At 36.4% G+C, this 19,809-nt stretch overlaps 1 protein-coding gene across 1 annotated transcript in view; it reads right to left on the bottom strand.

The window, feature by feature from the left end:
• LOC125964415 (tumor protein 63-like) overlaps nucleotides 1–19,809 on the bottom strand; it is a 103,269-nt gene that overhangs the window by 10,354 nt on the left and 73,106 nt on the right. Inside the window, exons 2-3 of the mRNA XM_049709849.1 lie at nucleotides 12,501–12,629; nucleotides 11,604–11,736 (exon numbers count right to left, since the gene is read on the bottom strand). Of these exons, the coding sequence (XP_049565806.1) occupies nucleotides 11,604–11,736; nucleotides 12,501–12,629 (262 nt within the window). The remainder of the gene's footprint in view (nucleotides 1–11,603; nucleotides 11,737–12,500; nucleotides 12,630–19,809) is intronic.

Here is a 19,809-nt window from a genome sequence, read left to right as displayed (position 1 = left end):
AAACTGGTGACCAAAGGAAGGACAGGTGACTAATAGTATGAGTATTATTTCAAACAAATCAGATTCTCTTTAAGCCAGCATGCTAGGATTTCAACCTGATTGGTTTTTAAGAGGATGCAAGGTCAGAATCAGCTCCAGTGTTTCTGCTGAAATCCCTTTTTGTTTATCTGCCCTCTTCAACTTTGTCATTCTGAATGCATACACACTGAGCACAGTGTCTTAAGTAACATTGCTGAGGTTACACCAAAGACAGGTGTTAGGGGAACTATTTCCCCCCCGGCTATCATTTCCAACTCTTCCCTCCTCCAAAACCAAGGGAGGGGATAGCAGGAAAAGGGTTTCTTTTCAGATTAAACACAGTGACTGCAAACACCTTCCCCTAGGCAATAAATTCTCTGCCAGTGCGTGCTGCAGTTTACCCAAACACCAAAGCAAAAAGCAAACAGCCCCTTTTGTAAGGGAGGAGTTGTCACCTGTCAAGTGATGTTTGTGAATTTCTAGAGAAGAGAGAAAAAGAAAACCCTTTCCCTTATTTTATTAAGCAGACTGTTTGTTCAAGGTTTGAAATGCATACTTGGGTTTAAGGTAAAGTCCCTGGCTTGGCACTCTTGAACAAAGTGGTGCCTTCCGATTGGTTACACTGTACAAAGAAGGGAACAGAAAAACAGTCTGCTCTTCTGGTGACACCTGAACTTAATCTAAATGGAGTGGATTCTGAGCCACCTCATAAGCAACATAAGTAACTGCAAACCCATCTTCCAAAAATTAGAGTGCTTTTGCTCTACAGAATATATGTTATTGTTTGTTTCATTTGTGTCTATAGAACTAATACATAAGAGCTTATATGGCGCAAATTATGGTTGATGATTGTTTAATGGTACTAGCCAAGGGGTAAGAATGCTAGGGATACTAAAAGCAAGGGTTAAGAACTGCTGGATGGCAAAAAGGAGAAAATACGCCCAGTCCCGTGTTCTGCGCTAATCCTAAGGTAAAGCTTGGAAATATACTTTGCATATCCCCCTTTTACCATCTCTTTCCTCACATGTTTTGTATTCTGATTAGGTCTACACACCCCACTCATAGATGCTCTATTCTCTAAGATGTCTTACTCATCTCCAGGCAAAACTACCATCCCTTTCGCACTTAAAAGTGTATCAAGAGGGATTATTTCATCTTCATTTGCAAATGACTGGAAACTCCTTTAGTCATGTAGACATATTTGCATTATTTAGAGAAGAGATTGTATAACCAAAATTGATTTCCACTTTATAGGCACTTTTGCACAGTTGGTGTGAGCGTAAATTGGAAAAATATAAAAACTCATGAAAAGAAATTTGATAATATGTATCCATAACACTGGTGTTCATACATTTTACTTAATAATTATACTTCTAAGCAGCTAGCACAATAGGGTTCTGTATGTACATATTCTTCTTTAGGTTTGACATAAATACACTATTATGTATAAAATAGATAGCTAGTGGGAACCTGCTGTACAGCACAGGGAGCTCAGCTCAGCACTCTGTGATGACCTAGATGGGTGGGATTGGGCGGGGTGTCCAAGAGGCAGGGAATGTATGTGGCTGGTTCCCTTTGTTGTGCAGCAGAGGCTAACACAACACTGTAGAGCAATTATACACCAAAAAAACCACTATGAGTAGAAAAACAGATAAATAAATCATTACATACCTATGTAATACCTATGTAGTGATATATAATAGTGATTAATGTTGTTTTGAAGATTAGTGAATAAGAGAAAAATGTTCACCATAGAATGAAAAGAAAAAGCAGGTTACAAAATTTATATACGACATGATCCAAATATGTCTTATAAAATCTATTTCTTTTAGGAAAACAACTGGAAAAAACCTAAAATTTTCATAATTATTATCATTAGGTAGGAATTCTATACACTTTTGATACTTACTTCTAAAATTCTTTTTAATAAGCGTGCATTGCTTTAATAATCAGAGCTATCTTTTAATTTGTATTTTATTATAAAATGTAATGCGTATTCACCTATCTCACAAGAGTTGTTATGAAAATCAGCATAGGCAAGTAATAAAAAGATAATAATTTTCAATTGACTGTATATTTATACACCAGGAACTCTGAATGAAAACAAATCAGGTAATGAAAAAAAAATTCACAGTTCTCAAGGTTGATGATAGATATTATGTCCATCCATACAAAAGAGGAAGGAGAGACTCATAGAGATTATCAAGTTCACACAGCTAAAATTGGTAAAAACAGAATTCCAACTCTAGTATGTCTGACTATAAATCTCATGCTGTAATTCTAAAGTAAGTAATAAATTGTAAAGCCCTATATTAAATAGCAGGTAGTCAGTCATCAAAGTGAAAAAAAAAGTTGATCAAATCTGCCTGCACTAAACTCTAGTGGTTTTCTGGAAGACCAGAAAAGGGGGAGGTGGAGATGGGAAGAAGCAAGACACTTGGAAAGGAGCAAGGGAATGTATAGAAGTAACAAAAGGAGGACAGTAGGGGTGGTGAGGGTGGCTCTGGAAGCCTAAAGGAGATCAAAGTAGGAAGTGAATAGAAGGAAAATGGAGAGCTTGATGTGAGCTCTTCATATTAGTGTCAGACTTAGAGTTGGGTAACATCGTGCGTTTCTGGTGCCTAAGAGACCAAGACACATAGAAAATTATTGCTACTTGTATGAAATAGCCTTTCCACTTTTTGAGCCAAGAGAAGACATGCAGGAAGGAAGATTTAGAATGTTTGCGTGACTCAGGTAGCAATGCTGTTACCCAGTCCCTTGCAACTTGAGTGGAGTGACTTACTTAAAAACACTTTTTTCACAGAGTATGTGTCATATATATACATATATATACATAATTCTATAATGTTAGAAAATATCTAGATGTTCAAATTGAGTTATATGTGAGTCAATGTGTGTGCATGTGTGCACGTGTGTGTGCATGTGTGCACGTGTGTGTGCATGTGTGTGCGTGTGTGTATGCGCGTGTGTGTGCATGCACATGTGTGCATGTGCATGTGTGTGTGTAGAGACAGGGAGAGAGGAGAGAATGAGGGAGGCATGGAGGGAATGTTTATAACCTTTTGATCAATAAAAATTCAGCAAATTAAAGCTTTGACGTGGTTTATGGTCCTGCTTAGAAAATACAAGCATCTCTTTTTCTTTGAAAAGAAAATTCATTCTGATGAACAAAAGGATATTTGGAATTCCCTATTTTTTCTGATAATATCCAGTCAGAACTGTAACTTTGTTACAAAGGAAGAACAATATCAATGATAAATATCATGTTCAATAAAACAGACTCTTCTCTTGAGTTCTTTAAAATGCTTTTGACAGTTGAAAGTAAAAATTTTACCACTGTCTGAGGTAGCATTCAATGTACATAGATGTAATATATATGACAACTAAAACATCATGGGAAGGGTTATAATATCAATATTGTGGTAAGTTTTCTGCATTCCGTTTGAAGTGGTAAAATATTAATTCTCAATAGACTGTGAAAAATTATGAATATTTCAGTCTCTAGAGCAATCACTAAAAACTGTTTAAAGAGACATAGCCAGAACCAAAATAGAACAATTAAAATCAAATGCTAAAAATAGGTCAAATAATCTAAATGGCAGCAAAAAAAGGGAAACAGAAGAACAAAGGACAAAATAAGCTAAAAAATAAATGTTAGGTCAAAAAACTCCATATCAATAATTACATTAAATGTAGATGATGTAAATAAACCAACTGAAAGAGATTGTCAGAATGGATAAAACATGGTACAACTAACTACTGTTTAGAAGAAACTCAGTTCAAATATAATGATAAATACAGGTTAAAAGTAAAAGGATAGAGAAAAAAATTTACCACGCAAACATTAATCAAAAGAAAGTTAAAATGGCTATATTAATATAAATAAATACAAAGTAGACTTCAGAGTAAAGCACACTACCAAGAATAAAGACAAATATTATACAATGATAGAAAGAAGATGTAACAAACTTAAATATGATGCACCTAAAAGCAAAACTTTCAAAAACATGAAGCAATAACTGACAGATTTGAAAGGAGAGACAAATCCATAAGTAGAGTTGAAGACTTCAACACTCTTCTCTCAATAGAGAGAAGTAATTGAGTGCTAGTAATCAATAGAATTAGTAGACAGAAAATAAGCAAGAATATAGAAGAACTGCATAACATCATAAACCAACTGGATATAATCGACATTTATAGAACATTGCACCCAGCGAAAACAGAACGCACAGTCTTCTCAAGTGCCCATGGAACATTCACCACAATAAACGATATTTTGTCTCATGAAACAAAGCATAACAAATTTAAAAAATTTGAAATTATGTTTTCTAATCATAATGAAATTAAAGTAGAAGTCAGTAATGGAGAGATAACAAAATATCTAAGCACTTGGATACTAAGCAACATGCTTGTAAATACACATAGGTCAAAGAAAAAATCTTAAGGGAAATGAGAAAATATTTTAAAGTGAACAAAAGTGAAAATGCAACATATCAAAATTTATGGGATGCAGCTAAAGCAGTGTTTAATGGAAATTTTATAAATGTAAATACTAACATTAGAAGAGAAGAAAGATCTCAACTCAGTAATATAAACACTCAATTGAAACAACTTAAAAAAGAAGAGCAAAATAAACCCAAAGAAGCAGAAGAAAGGAAATAAAATAAGACCAGAAATAATGAAGATAAAAACAGAAAGACAATACAAAATAACTGTAAAATTCAAAAGCTGAACTGCTTCTTTGAAAGATCGATGCAACTGATAAATCTCTAGCAAGACCGACCGAGAAACAGAGGACACAAGTTACCAATATTAGAAGTGAAACAGGAGGATATTACAGATCCCACAGACATTAAAAGGGTAATAAGGGACTACACCAAACAACTCGACATACATAAATTCAAAAACTTTGATAAATTTAACCAGTTCCCCCAAACCCACAATTTATGAAAACTTACCCAAGATTGAATAGATCATCTCAATAGTCCTGTAACTATTAAAGACACTAAAATTATAATTAAAGAACTCCCCAGAAAGAAATATTCAGGCCCAGATGGTTTCACTAGCCAAAGTCGACCAAACATTTAACAAGAAATAATATCAATTCTACATAATCTTTATCAGAATATAAAGGATGCCTCACATAAAGCACAAATACAGAAATCACACTGAGGTTCATGAACAATAGCGTTGCCGAGATGAAAAAGACTACACATCGTAACTACTAACACCATCTCTCAATGGTGGGCTTAACCTTCATTTCCTTTAAACTGTAGTTTCCTCTTTATCACAGTCCAGAAACTTTTTTTGACCATGCTGTACAGCATGTGGGATATTAGTTCTCTGACCAGGGATCGAACTCAAAACCCCAGCAGTGGAAGTGAGGAGTCTTAACCATTGGACCACCAGAGAAGTCCCCCCAAACTTTAAAGTCTATAGAATTCTATCTGGTCATATCATTTTGGATATTATAAACAATGCTGCAATGAAGCCTTCACTTCTGTATATGTTTGTGTGTGTGTGTTCGTACATATACTTATTTATATATTTTGGTTTTGTGGAAAAGACTTCTAAGAAGGGCACTTATAGACCAAAGGGTAAGTACATTTAACATTAAATAAATGAGAATGGGCAAACTGCCCACCAAATATACCAATTTATACTGCTACCAGAAGTAAAAAGGTTGACTGTTTCCCAATACTCTCACCAGTACTGGATATTATCAATAATTTAAATCTTTGCTGATCAAATAGATGATAAATAATCTTATTGTTTCAATTCACAATTTTTTATTATTAGAGAAGTTGAACATTTTATATATGTTAAACATCTGTGAATTACTTATACTCTTTGCCAAAGGGGGAGATTCATCTTTCTCTTATTATTTTATTTTATTTTTTCTGGCTGGGCGGAGCAGCTTGCAGGATCTTAGTTCCCTGATGAAGAATTGAACCCACGCCCCCTGCAGTGGAAACATGGAGTCCTAACCACTGGATTGCCAGGGAATTCCCAGTTTTTAAGTGTTTAGTTTATTTGGGCAATTAAACCTTTGTCATGCGTTACAATTTTTTAAATTTATATTCTGTCTTTCTTTTCTATATACATTTCCCCTTACCCAAAATTTTCAGTCTTATCTTTTAAATCTTGCGAGCTTCACGTTATAGTTTTTTAATAAATTACTTTCATAATGGTTACCTAAACTTGAAGTACTCTTTGCTTTCCTCTTTTTGATCAATTTGACTCATATTTCAAAGCCTAAATGAAAAGCACCTCCTCTGTAACATATTGCCAGTTTTACTCAGGCACGATAAACCATTTCTTTTTTATGTGCCTTAAAAAAATACATACATTTGAGTACTTTTCAAAAGTAATTTTATACACACTTGACTTTCTGCTATATTATGGTCTTCTCAAGGCTAGAGACCATGATTTGTTCATCTGTATCACAAAGAACATAGCATACAGGAAAGTAAATTCTAAAGAAATGCCTGTGACTAGATCTCGTCTATACAGTCTACTTGAAATCTTATATAATCTTGGGTCATAGGAGATACAGGGTATTATGCTAGATGCTGTGACCTAAGTCTTTCCAAATACAAAAACACTGTTTTTTGGTATGTACAGGTGAAGACCCTTCATTTATAACTGGATGCTATAATAATAATTTACAAAAATGGATGGTTTTAGATAATTACCATGAAAATCCCTAGGGAAAAACCCAATTCAACTAAACAGGGCTTCCTTCAAAGTACAAAGAATAAAGAAATACAAAAGTAAGCGTTATATAGTTTCCATCCATCATTCCAGGAAAACATTTAAGTGTTAATATCATCGTCCGACCCTTAAGGACATGACAGGCATGCTTAGACAGCTTATAAATAAGGCAAAGCTGAGATATAAAGTAATACATTAGACCGCAGAATCAAGAAACAGTAAGGATCTTGGAAACATAGCCTAAATTGTAACATTTTTTGAGAAATCTTGTTCACCTCCATTTGCTAATCCAATGTAGTTTATTCTTCAGTGACACTAAAATCACCCTAATGATGGGGGCACACACATTCCTTGCAATTCATACTCCCTGTGTTCATAATCAGAGCAAAACATTAGGACTCCACTTCATGACTAGTTCTTAAGGTAAAGGTTGTTTCAAAAATCAATAAAAATGGGATGACATTCTCAATTTTAAGATTTTTGTCCTTAATAATCTGACAAGTCATTTCAAGTCCACAGATTCATATTTCTTGCATAGTGAAAGAATGCTTGGCAGGGATCCCAATTTTTTTTTATTATATGCAAGAGGAAGGTAATTTATGTGCAGAGATTTGGAACTATTTAGCTATTAACCTATACACAGAAAAGTGAAAATATGCTACCAAGTAATGGAAGAAAAGAGCCTCATACCAGTTGCAGCAGCTCTCAGTTTAGAAGGACTTAGGAATCTCAGAGGTTCCTAGTTCTTATTTTCCAAACCAGAACACCAGTTATTACACCCTGAGCTAGTCCACTGTTTTGCCATTCCTGTTGCTTAGGACTATCATTGTTATCTAGTCTCACCCATGTGGCCTCCTCACATGGACATCTATGAGGATGTTGGAATGGTCCTAAGACAAGGGAAAACCCAGGATTCATATAGAACTATACTTTAACAGCAATGTCTCAGTTTTATGGCAATGAAAACAGACCAGCCACAGACAGGCAAGTTTATTTTTTAAGTTCAGTCTCACTCCACTTGTACACTCCTTTCAATGCAGTTGTTCCCAAGTGATGTATTTTGTTTCCCCTACTGGCAAAACCCCATTTCATTTTGTTTTCCAGCTTTTCCTGAATCACTTCAATCCCTTGCTCCTTGCAAATATTTCTATCCTGCTCTTATTTCCTGATTTCTTGTTACCCTCGATCTGACATACAATTTCAAGTTCCAAGTTGCTAGTAAGTGATGGTAGAACTCTGTTCCATCATTCCTAGTTAGCAGTGGTGTCCTGTGCCTCTCCAGAGGAGGGAAAGGTGTGGTGACTCTCTCATGACGGAGGCACGGAGGTTTACCCGCACAGATAAACCTCTGTGTTTTTCATAGAAAAAGAGGTACTCAAGAAGAAATAGAGGTCAAGTTCCTCTCAAATACAATACCTTAGAGAAAGATTGAGAAGAGAAAAGATTGTGCCCAGTAAGGTGGACAAAATACTGACACTGCTGCTGACTACACATGTCATCCTAGAAAAGTTTTTTAACCCCTTTTTAAATTTATTAATTTATAAAAAAAGGATAATAAGTGCTACCTCACAAAGTTCCGGGAAAGATTAAATAAAATATCAGACGCGTAATCAACATCCAATAATGAAGCCTAAGAAAGCCGTAGCTTCGAAAATTTGTAAGTCAGACATCCGAGAGGAAAATTTAGATCAATTTCAAATTGAATACTCTCAGACTTAATATTTAAGACTTAATCGTCTTAAATATTTCTTAAATAATAATAACCTAAAAAACCACAAGGCAGTGCATTCTTAGCTAACCAAGATACTTATCACAAGAGCAATTATATCTATGAATTTTCTTGGCTTTCTCTCCTTCATTCTTACCCTCTTCTAAGATCATTGTATAACTTAGCTGACACTTTCTCAGATACTCCACTAGGTTTTCTCCAAAGATTCCTTTAGCTATTTTGTAAAAGCACCAAAATGAACTTTAAATGACTGAAGTTTTAGAACTCAAATGGCAAATCAGGGTACTTTCAAGCAGAACCGGGGAAACAATGGAGGTAAAGAAAAAGCATAACACTTTTTATACTGACCCACTATAATCAAAAGGGAAGGAATACACGAGGAGGACAGGACAGGAAGTTTTGCTGCTGTGAATGTTGAAGCAGAGAATGGTCCCCTGATTGGTGATATTCTAGAGCTGTGCTACCCAATAAACTACCAACTAGCCACATGAAACAATGTAAATTTAAATTAACTAAAAGTTACAGTTAAGTCCCTCATTTGCACTAGCCACATTTCAGATGTCCAAAGGAGCCATGTGGCTAGTGGCTACTGTGTTGAACAATAGGAATATAGGACATTTCCACTGTTGAAAAAAAAATTCTTTTGAATAGGACTGTTTTAAAGAGAACATTTTGACTTTTTAGACAAGTCTCATTCTTATGACTTCAAATTCCTGGACTTCCTTGGTGGTCCAGTGGTTAAGACTTTGCGTTCCCAATACAGGGGGTCTGGGTTCAGTCCCTGGTCAGGGAACTAAGATCCCACATACCACAACTAAGCCCGTGCACTGCAACTACTGAGCCCATGTGTTCTAGAGCCCATGTGCCACAACTAGAAAAGCCTGTGAGCCACAACGAAGAGCCCGCAAGCTGCAACGAAGACCCAGTGCAGCCAAAATAAATAAATAAATAAAAAATTAATTTAAAAAAATTCCTGAGGTCCTACTATGGGCCAAACATGGTAACAAATACTGGGCATGACAAAATATGGTCCCTGTCCCCTTTAGAGACAGAGAAAGAAACAACTATAATATTGTGACATAAGTAATATGATTAAAAATATACCTAGGTTTCTTCAGAGGAATAGTCTCTAATTTAGACTGGTAGAGAACAGTGATATGGAATCTTTTTCTAGAGAAGGTAAGGCAAGCTTGGTGTTGAGGGATGGATAGGGATTGGCTAGATAGGAGAAAAAAAATGAGATGTTCTCAAGGAGAAAATGTCTAATAAAACAAAGAAGAAACAACATGGAACATTAAGAAACCACGTTTCAGTATGTGAAAAGATAATAATAAGAAGAACTGTAAATAAAAAGTCTTGATTCTGCATTTTAAACTAAATAACTTGGTTTGCTTTTATGAGAAACAGAAAATCCCTGCTTGGAGAGAATATAAAAAGATAGGTAGCACCAGCCTAGGAAAACCTGTTAGCTTAGGAGGTGATATTATTAAATGAATTGGGGATATCTTAATTTCTAAGTCACTGTCAAATCAGAATTTATATATTTATAAATATTTATATTTAATTATCACACATTCCAAGGGCTTGCATTACCTGCCCCTTGGATTTATCTGTCAGTTTCCTTCTACTAGCTCAAGGATAATTGAGACTCGTATCCATATTAAGATGGAAGGGGCCAATGAAGAAATGTATTTTTCACTTATCAATTTGGTGACAAAATATCAGTGTATTTGAAAAGTTGCAATTTCTATTTTTGGTTGTGTCCTGTCCTCTTCCCCCACTTCCCCTTCTCCCAGTATTAAAAAGTACAATCTATATTAAAGAGTATATAGTGAGAATTCCAGGAAAATCTTACATCAGACCAGAGAGGCAAGGCACACCAAAACATCTTTCATCTGTACCATCTTTCAAATAAAGTAATTTGGTGACCACCCCCTCCCCCCACAAAAGAAAGTCATACCACTTTATAAAGTGCTCTTTTTAATCACATCAGCAGACACTCTGACACCCCACCCTCTTTCTAGCTCCTTTCGTTTCTATTTTTCTACAAATTTTTGTATTTTTATAGAAAACGCAGGAGGGCTTGTGTGGTGAATGAATGATTAAAAAAAAGAAAAGAAAACCCACCGGTTAGCATGATGGACTGCACAAATACAAGAAATTTCATCTAAACGCTTCAGAAAAATGTTTTACTATCCTTAACCCGTACACTCCTTAGCTGCCTGGGAGGTGTATGCATGTAAGATTTTGCCACTTTATAGAGGAAAAACTGAGGTCTAAGGTCATGAGGGACTCAGTGGTAAAGTCAGAAAAAAAGCCTATTTTATATATTAGTTAGCTTCTTTCCTCTTACTCCATTACTTGAATCTGTGTGTTTGCGTACAATTTACCTCATCCCCTGTCATTAAAGAAGGATAATTCTATGAGAGAGTCAGTTTGCCATAGTGGAAAGTACTTTGTATACAATTCAGATCTTGGCTTTGGTTCTGACTGTCTCCACCCACTGTAAAACATTGGGCTGGCACCATCTGCTCTAAGTTGGGATAGACATGAAGAGCAATTTAGATAAAGAATGCAAGGAGGGCTTCCCTGGTGGCGCAGTGGTTGAGGATCTTCCTGCCGATGCAGGGGACACGGGTTCGAGCCCTGGTCTTGGAAGATCCCACGTGCCGCGGAGCAACTGGGCCCGTGCGCCACAACTACTGAGCCTGCGCGTCTGGAGCCTGTGCTCCGCAACAAGAGAGGCCGCGACAGTGAGAGGCCCGCGCACCGCGATGAAGAGTGGTCCCCGCTCGCCGCAACTGGAGAAAGCCCTCGCACAGAAACGAAGACCCAGCACAGCCAAAAATAAATAAATAAACCAATGAACCGACGTTAAAAAAAAAAAAAAAAAAGAATGCAAGGAATTATCTCCAACCCCCTTCCCCATACCAGTGGAAACGTATGCATCATGAGAAGTTGAAGCAGACCCAGATCCCACAGCTCCTAATTATTTTTCTGCTAACCACATTGACTAGCTTTCCAATGGCCTTGCCCATTCAGAGCCACCTGCCTTTTCATGTGCCATGAAAGAGACAGGCATAACAGAGATGTGGATTGCATGGCCCACAGATTTAAAGGGGAAGCCCATGCCACTCACCCACATGGGGTCACTGAGGTCTGAGTCCTGCATGCGAATGCAGTCCATGCTAATCTCGATCTTGTTTGTTGCACCATTTTCTGATGGTTCATCCACAAAGTTCAAGTCAATGGGCTGAACTGAACAGATGGGCCTACCAGAAAGGAAAACAAAAGTGTGTTAAGTGTGGAAAGGGACTAAAACACACTCATCCAGTCGGTAACAATGAGCTCTATTTGCTTTAAAGTTGGCAAGGCTCGTTGATTGGAGTCAAAAACCCTAGGATTGAATCCTGGCTCAACCAATTACCAGATGTGAAATCTCTGGCATTCCAAATCGAAGCCCTATTTGTAAAATGGGAGTCATGATCCTTGCCCTCATCAAAGAACTGCTAGGTGGAACACAGAATAGAAGGAAAGTATCAGGGATATACCCTAACCTTGTGGGTCCCCAATGCTCTGATATTGTTTCATCTTTCCCTTAATTTACTCACATCTCCAAACCTGATCTTAAGAAGGAGATCTTTTCCTAGCAAGGCATACAGACCAACAAAATTTAGTGTTTTACTTTCTCAGAGGGTATTTGCAACGTAACAGTAAATGAGAGTCTTTAAGCCAAAGGAACAAATTTGAGTATCAGAGAGTCATTGGGGAAGTTATTTTGGGTTAGGTAGGAGAGGCTTCTGATCCTCCAAAATTATACCACCTTAGAACAATAATGATCTTTTGGTGCTGGAAATTGAATAAATCTCCACTGAATTTTGAACACAGAGATACTATTGCAGGGAATATTTTATTCCCCAACAACATTAACTGATTTTTATTGATTCTAGAAACATGCCCTAGTAAGCAATACTTCGACCATCCACAGTTACCTGTTTATAATAGTTCAACAGTTTTTTGCTTATCTGATACTTACTGTTCCAGAAAATCCCAGATGTGCTGGAAAACCTCTGGACTGAGGAATTCACTTGTCTGTGTGCTCTGGGACATAGTGGATCGGTAATAACTTTCTTTCCAAGAGAAATGGGCTGGGGTTTCTACGAACCTTAAAAGGACAAAAATGAAACTAGGATTATAGTTTCTGTACTTAGGATACTGGATATTAAAATTAAAGTATAGTCAATCAAAAAAATCAAGTGAATCTTCAAAATCATGCAGGGATACACAGCAAATTTTACAAGTTACACAACCGGTGTTTCTTTAGGCAGTGGCAAGGATCCCATTTTGCCATAAAATCAGGCAATCAAGTCTTCTATCAAAGCTCTTCATTCTTAAATAATAATGTTGCTACACTCTGCACCTCCACTATCCATCTACGATCTGCCGATTTCAAAAAGAAAATAAACATTCCCTCCTTAAGTCTGACAGCGAGTCTGACCTATTAGTAAATCCGTTTCATAAATGTCTCAACTGATTATCTGCCCATTCAGCCTCCAGCAGGTAAAAAGTAAAATCAGAAAATGAAAATGAGTTCAGAAAACTTAAATTTCACCCTCAGATACAGAAGAGATATAATGTATATAAACTTAGTTTGTAAACTGCAAAAGGGTTGTGTAGATAATGGTGTTGTTATCACTATTAACAATATTAATGTGTGAATAATAACAAAAAACAAGATAAAAAAAAAATTTCACCCTCAGCATAATCACCCCCCTCATAACTACCATCTTAGCATCAGGCCCAGGGACAATAAACTCAAACCTCTAGATCCAGTTTTTTTTTTTAATCACCTGTTACATATCTTAATGTGTGTGGGGGTGGTTTTTAACCGGAGTATAGAATTCCACGTCAGACCAAGGGATAAGCGAACATCTGAATAGACTGCAAATGAAAGTATTTCTGTTTGCTTCATTTTGTTGTAGGGTCCTCAAGTTTGCCTCCACTTAAAATAAAAAATTAACCTTGCTCCCTATACATGTGAAAGAAAACACGAGCTTTCTCAGGAGACGCCTTCTCCAAATCTGCATTTTATGTGCATATCTCATCTTAGGATGTGATTCACTGTGATTATCAGTAGACTAATTTTACTCCAGGATGAAATTAGCTAAGCTCTTAATCATTACTGTTATTATTATAGAGAGTTAAATAAACAGTGTAATAGGATAGTCAATCACCTTAAATTTGCAAATGAATGATCTGGTCTAGTTACATAATAGAAGATAATAGCATTGGATTTATTGTTGATGATTTTTAAGCTATATGGAGATGCACATTCATTTACTAAAGTCAGATATATAGAGAACATCTATTATTTGCCAAGAAGATAATGGGCACTGGAGATAAAAAGTGAATAAGACTATGTCACCTTCTAGAAGGTCCTGGTAGAGAAGGTAAAGCAGGAAAACAAATCCCTACTAAACGTATTAAAAGTGTGCATAATATTATAAAAGCACAATGATGAAATATATCATCTCATCTGATGGATCAAGGAAAGAGCCCTAAATGATGAGAAGAAATCAGTCAGGCCAGATAAGGACTAATGGTGCAGAGTGATCAGTTTATGGTACTGTTAGCACAGTGTAAAAATTTGGGGCAGAGAATGCCCGGAGATAAAGCTGGAGAGGGAAGTAGAAATTTATGTGATATGTTTTTTAAAAAGCTTAAATATTTCAATACGCCTAGTGAGTATTGAAGAGTTTTTTGTAAGATATTTTAAATGAACTTTCTATTTAGAAATAATTGTAGATTCACATGCAGTTGTAATAAAAAATATAGAGATTATCCATGTCCCAGTTATCCAGTTTTCCCCAATGGGAAGTAACATCTTGCAAAACTATCATATAATAGCTTGCAAAACTATCATATAATATCAGAACCAGAATATTAACATTGATATAATCTACTGATCTTTTTCAGAAATTCCCAGTTTTATTGTACTTTACTATGTGTGTGTCTATGTGTGTGTGTATTTATTTGTATATAATTTTTTATCACATATGTAGGTTAGTGTATCCATCCTTACAGTATTAAAGGATTTGAAGCATTAGATTGAAATAGGATATGTCTTACATTGATAAATCCAGAAGTTGTATAGAGGAAGGATTTATAGCTTATTGGTTTATGGGCAAAGTTATTTAGGAGGTTGTTGCACAAGTCCAGGTAAGACAATAGGATGATAGAAGTGGGGATGGAAAAGATGGAGAAAATTTTAATTATTAGTGAAAAGGTTGTCAGATATTGTTTATGTTACTGACAGAAGAAGAAGGAAGAGTAGAGTCAAGGATGACTTCAAGTTCCCAGCTTTCTTGGACTGAGTGGTTGATGATTCCACTAACTAAATCAGTAAACACAGTTGGAAGATCCAGCTTGGAAAGAAAGGAGCGATGATGAGATCCATCTTAGCATGTTAAGTTTGAAGGACCAATGGGATATACAAAAAGTGAAGCAGACAGTTGAATAAACTTTAAACTCTGGGGAGAGAAATGGGCTAGAAGTTTAGAAACAGAAATCTTCATCATAGGGTGAAAATAAATCCATGAGAGTGAATACAAGGACCTTTGCAGAGCAGGTGCAATGAGGAATGAGAAGGTTTGCCTTGTAGAATTGGAAACAAGAGTGGGCTATCAGAGTTTATGATGTCCCTGATGGGCACATCTAGAAAATCTGTCTATAATTAGAAACGCACCTGAAAATCCAATATCTTTAAATTGAAAGGGTAAATTAATTTTCTTTGTTTCTTTTTTTGGAGTTGGAACCCAGACTTGGTTTATACACTCCCAACTAGTGAGTAGAAAGGAAATAAAATTTAATAGATCTAATACTGACTGACAGTTAAGAAGATTTCTCCCATAGATGGTACTTTTGAATATGTTTGATTTACATTAAAATTTTTCTTCAAATAAAATAGGAGAAGGAAGTGGGGAGAATAAAAGTAAAAACAATTCCTAACCAGTGACAAAAACGGAGGTGAACAAATATATGAATTATTCAAACTCCAAAAAGTAAACAAACTGTCATATGGATTGTCATGTACATGGACCCATAAGCATGTCCCTAATATTCAAAGACCTTAACACTATGACTGGTAGCCTGACAGCCAGGTGAGCACTAGAAGGTGAACTCAGCAACATGAAGTAGATTCTCAGTAACAGTGATGTTCAGTATGTGACATTCAATACAAAAAAGGAGAATTTTTTCTTAAAGTTGGCAGAAACATAGGTGTAGTTTCTAAGAGATTGACAGTTAACATAACCTAGATCTTAAGTAACAGGCAGTATGGGGCTGATTCAAAAAGAAAGAAGGATCTTAGATGGAAGTAGACACTGTCACTTTCCTCTAAAGCAAAAGAGAGAAAAATACTGTTGGCTCCATAGTCACTTAGTGTTTCTACTTCTTTCACTATTTCTACATGGAAGTTCTGGTTTCTTTTTGTGCTTACTCTGCTATTTCTTTGTTTCATATTTTCCCTCTAGTTTCTCTTTGACTTCTAAAAGACCTTCCCTGTATCTCTGATGTCACCATTAACCAGCTCCAACACCTTGGAAATGCCCCTCAGCTCTGTGAGCTTCAGTTTCCTTGAATGTGACATAAGGATCATCATCTCTACTCCACTGCCTTTCAAATGCCTACCCAATCCTCAGTGCTCTCCTGCGCACAACGTATTTCCTGGTTGCTTATTTGAAATATAATCTTGTTTCTTTAAATTTTCTTGGCCTCTTGTTGGATCTAGTCAATGCTATCTTTTTGCTTGTGTTACAATTACTATAGAGGATTTTAAGTAATTCAGGGCTCAGCCTATATCTCCCATCTTTGCATTTCTTGCAGTTTGATAGTTCCTTGAGGTTAGAGTGGAAGGAACATGGGTTTTGGAGTGAGACAGACTTGGATTCAAATCTCAGGTTACCGTTGGCATTCTATGAGGCCATTCCCAAGTTATTTAACGTTTTTGTACCTTACTTTTTTCAACTATGCTTCCTTCACAGGGTGGTTGAAAGCCTTACTTGAAAGGTTTACTTAAAGAAAATGTATTATACATTTTCACATTTACACAATCAATACATTGGTTCTATTAGGTCAAATACTATATAATTTGTATCCAGGCAATACTTACTGAATTGAGCTAATTAAATAGTGTATTTGAAAAGTCTGCTAAAGTTGCAAAAGTGTCACACAAAAGTAATTACATTAAACCAGAATTATCCCTCATTTCAATCCAGTTCAAACCTTTCATCCTGTATCTGTGTCCTTGGACCAAAACAACGCCCCCATCACCTCTCAGTTTCTCCTAGATCACCTTTGTCTCAGGCTTGCTACATTAAACTGGGCAACTTCCTGCCCCAGGGCCTCAGGCATCAAGAGGGCTTTATAACAAAAGATGGGGGTGGGCTGTGGGATAGGTTGGTGGTTATCAAAGTGTGTTTCATGAAACCCTAGGTGCCTCAGTGTATTCACCAGATGTAAAGACATGGACATACTGGTAGATCTCCTCTCTCCTTAACACCGTGAAGTCTGTCTTTTGCCTGTCTTAGGTGTATTAGGGCTCTGAGCAAGATTTCATTTGAAGAAAGGGTTCTGTTAAAAAAAAACAAATCAGTGGTCTAGGCTTGAGGATCTTCAAGGTCTCTTCTTTGCAAACCCATTATTGATTTCCATTTCTGAATAAATATGTAAATCATTTTTGAGAGAAAGGAAGGAAAGTGATCCGTTGGTGTCATAGGGCAGGAAGAATGAGGTAAAGTCCTAACTATCTTCCAACATTTTGCCTTTGGGTGAATCTCAGTATCAATTCACTCATAGACCAATCACTGTTCAAGTGGTTTCATTAAACCAGCCGCATAGCACAGGGAGATCAGCTAGGTGCTTTGTGACCACCTAGAGGCGTGGGATAGGGAGGGTGGGAGGGAGATGCAAGAGGGAGGAGATATGGGGATATATGTATATGTATAGCTGATTCACTTTGTTATAAAGCAGAAACTAACACACCATTGTAAAGCAATTATACTCCAATAAAGATGTTAAAAAAAAAAAGTCACACCCAAAGACAGCAAGCCTTAAGTTTTTTTTTTTTTTCTTTTCAGCTTGTTTTTCCTGGAAAATAAAGAGAGAGGAAGGAAGGCAGGAAGGCAAGAAGGCAGGCAGGAAGGCAGGAAGGCAGGAAGGCAGGAAGGCAGGAAGGCAGGAAGGAAGGAAGGAAGGAAGGAAGGTCCTACTGTGTAGAAATGACCTGAAAACACCAAAGGGTATCTGATAACAGCCTGTATTCCCTCTCACTTTTCCTGTTCTTACCTAAAAGTCATCACTGGAGTCTGTCTAACATTTAGGTTCTTTCAGCTCTCCTGAAAAGTCTCCAAATCTCTAAAATTTCAAAGTTCAAAACAACCTTAGTGTTATAGATGGATTTTAGAATGAATAGATCTCAAAGACCATCCAGCGCAGTTTTTCATATATATATGAAAATACATATATATATAATAAATACATCATATATTATATGTATTTACATAATATATGGAAAAGCTGAAATCTGAAAAGAAATCAGTTCATTCTGCTATGTTATACTCAACATCGGTCTTTATTCACAGTCCAGTAAGAATAAATTTATGTATCAGATGTTAATTCTCATCATGAATTACCCAACTCAGCTTCTTGCAGCAGTTCCCATTAGTTTTTCTGAATATTTAAAGCCTCCTTAGTTCCCTTTAGATCATCCAAACTTAAAGTTATAAAACTCGGAAATATACTAGATTCTAGACAAACATCCCCTAATTCACTTAATGAAATAAAACAGCAGTTAGTAGCGATGCAGATGAGAAGAACATGGGCTGTTCCTAGATTTCCTGACTCAAAGGTCCCCTTGACTGGGTGTCAGCTGTTCTGCTAGAGAGAGAATCTGGCACCAGAAATCTCCATGAGAACAGACCTGGAGGGGCCGCCTCACCAACTGCTCTCACAGTTGGGAAGATGGGGTCACACATGAGTTTAAATCTTCGAGGACCTCATAGAATGTCAATGTTGGCTGTGATCTCAGAGTCTGTCTAGTCTTGCTCCCTTATTTCATAAGGAAACTGAGGTCTAGACCTGAAGAACTTACCCTAGGATCCACTGTTGTGCTGGAGTATTGGCTAATGAAAGCAGACTGCTAAATTTTCTGGAATTTTCCTAGTTAGTTTTTAAACACAATTATTATTATTTATTACAAAATATTAAACTTAAATAATTTAGAAAAACAAAGATAACAATACTCAAAACTGATCACTTCCTAATTATTTTACCATTATCTCTGTTCCTGAAATACATTTAAAAAAATAATGTAGTGAAATTGCTCAGATTTTTAAAAAATAATAAAATTTTCTGTAAAATTTGTTGCTGCCCTTCTTTAATACTGTATCTCAAGTAAAGGTTTATGTGCAAATGATTCAACAATATATATATTGAGTATCTATTATGTAGGGAATGAATGAGACGTTACTTTTTTGAAAGTTTTTCATAGTTTAGTGTTGGAAATAAAACACCCTCAATGTTTGTCTAATTTTTACCTTTTGTGCTCCAACTCCTAATTTCCCACTGGACTACGGCCTTCCCAAGGACAGGAAAGCCAGACTAGGTCATTCATTTTGGCTTGTGCTCTACTTGCTTGGTGACTAGCAGGAAAGAACTACCATTGGTCGTGCCAGGATTTCACTTCATAGGCCCTGCTTTTCCAGTTTACATATGACCATCTTTAGGCTCAGAGAGGATAAGGAAGTTGTTCAAGGTCTCTCAGCTAGTGATAGAGCTGGAATTTAAATTTAGGATTGTATAACTTCAAAGCTCATTCTTAAATAAATTACATATATGACTTCTAATTTTCATTCACAATATGAAGGTTTTTTCACAGTTAGAATGTTTCTTTTCTATAAGAGAACAAAATAGCCTACTAATTCTGTTTCATCACAATAATTATCCTTGGCACTCAAAATAAGTAAGAAATGGTGTGGGAAAATTAGTACTAATCCGTGAGTGATATTAGAGAATATCCGGCCTTTCTGCAGATTTTCCATCTTGCCAGGAGTAGCTGACAAATGTAGTGTAAGAAAAGACAGCTGAGGTCTCTGTTGCCCACCATCGGGACTAGAGTACTCAGATACTCTGGGAATGTCCCCAGTTCTCAGATAAATGTTGTTAAAAACTCTGAACATGGGGAAAGGGGGAGGAGGGATACATTGGGAGATTGGGATTGACATATACACACTACTACATATAAAATAGATAACTAATAAGAACCTACTGTATAGCCCAGGAAACTC

This window comes from Orcinus orca, chromosome 5, assembly GCF_937001465.1.
Source record: "Orcinus orca chromosome 5, mOrcOrc1.1, whole genome shotgun sequence".
Taxonomy (NCBI): domain Eukaryota; kingdom Metazoa; phylum Chordata; class Mammalia; order Artiodactyla; family Delphinidae; genus Orcinus; species Orcinus orca.
Note: the sequence above shows the minus strand (reverse complement) of the source record. Positions and strands in the feature narration are given on the sequence as shown.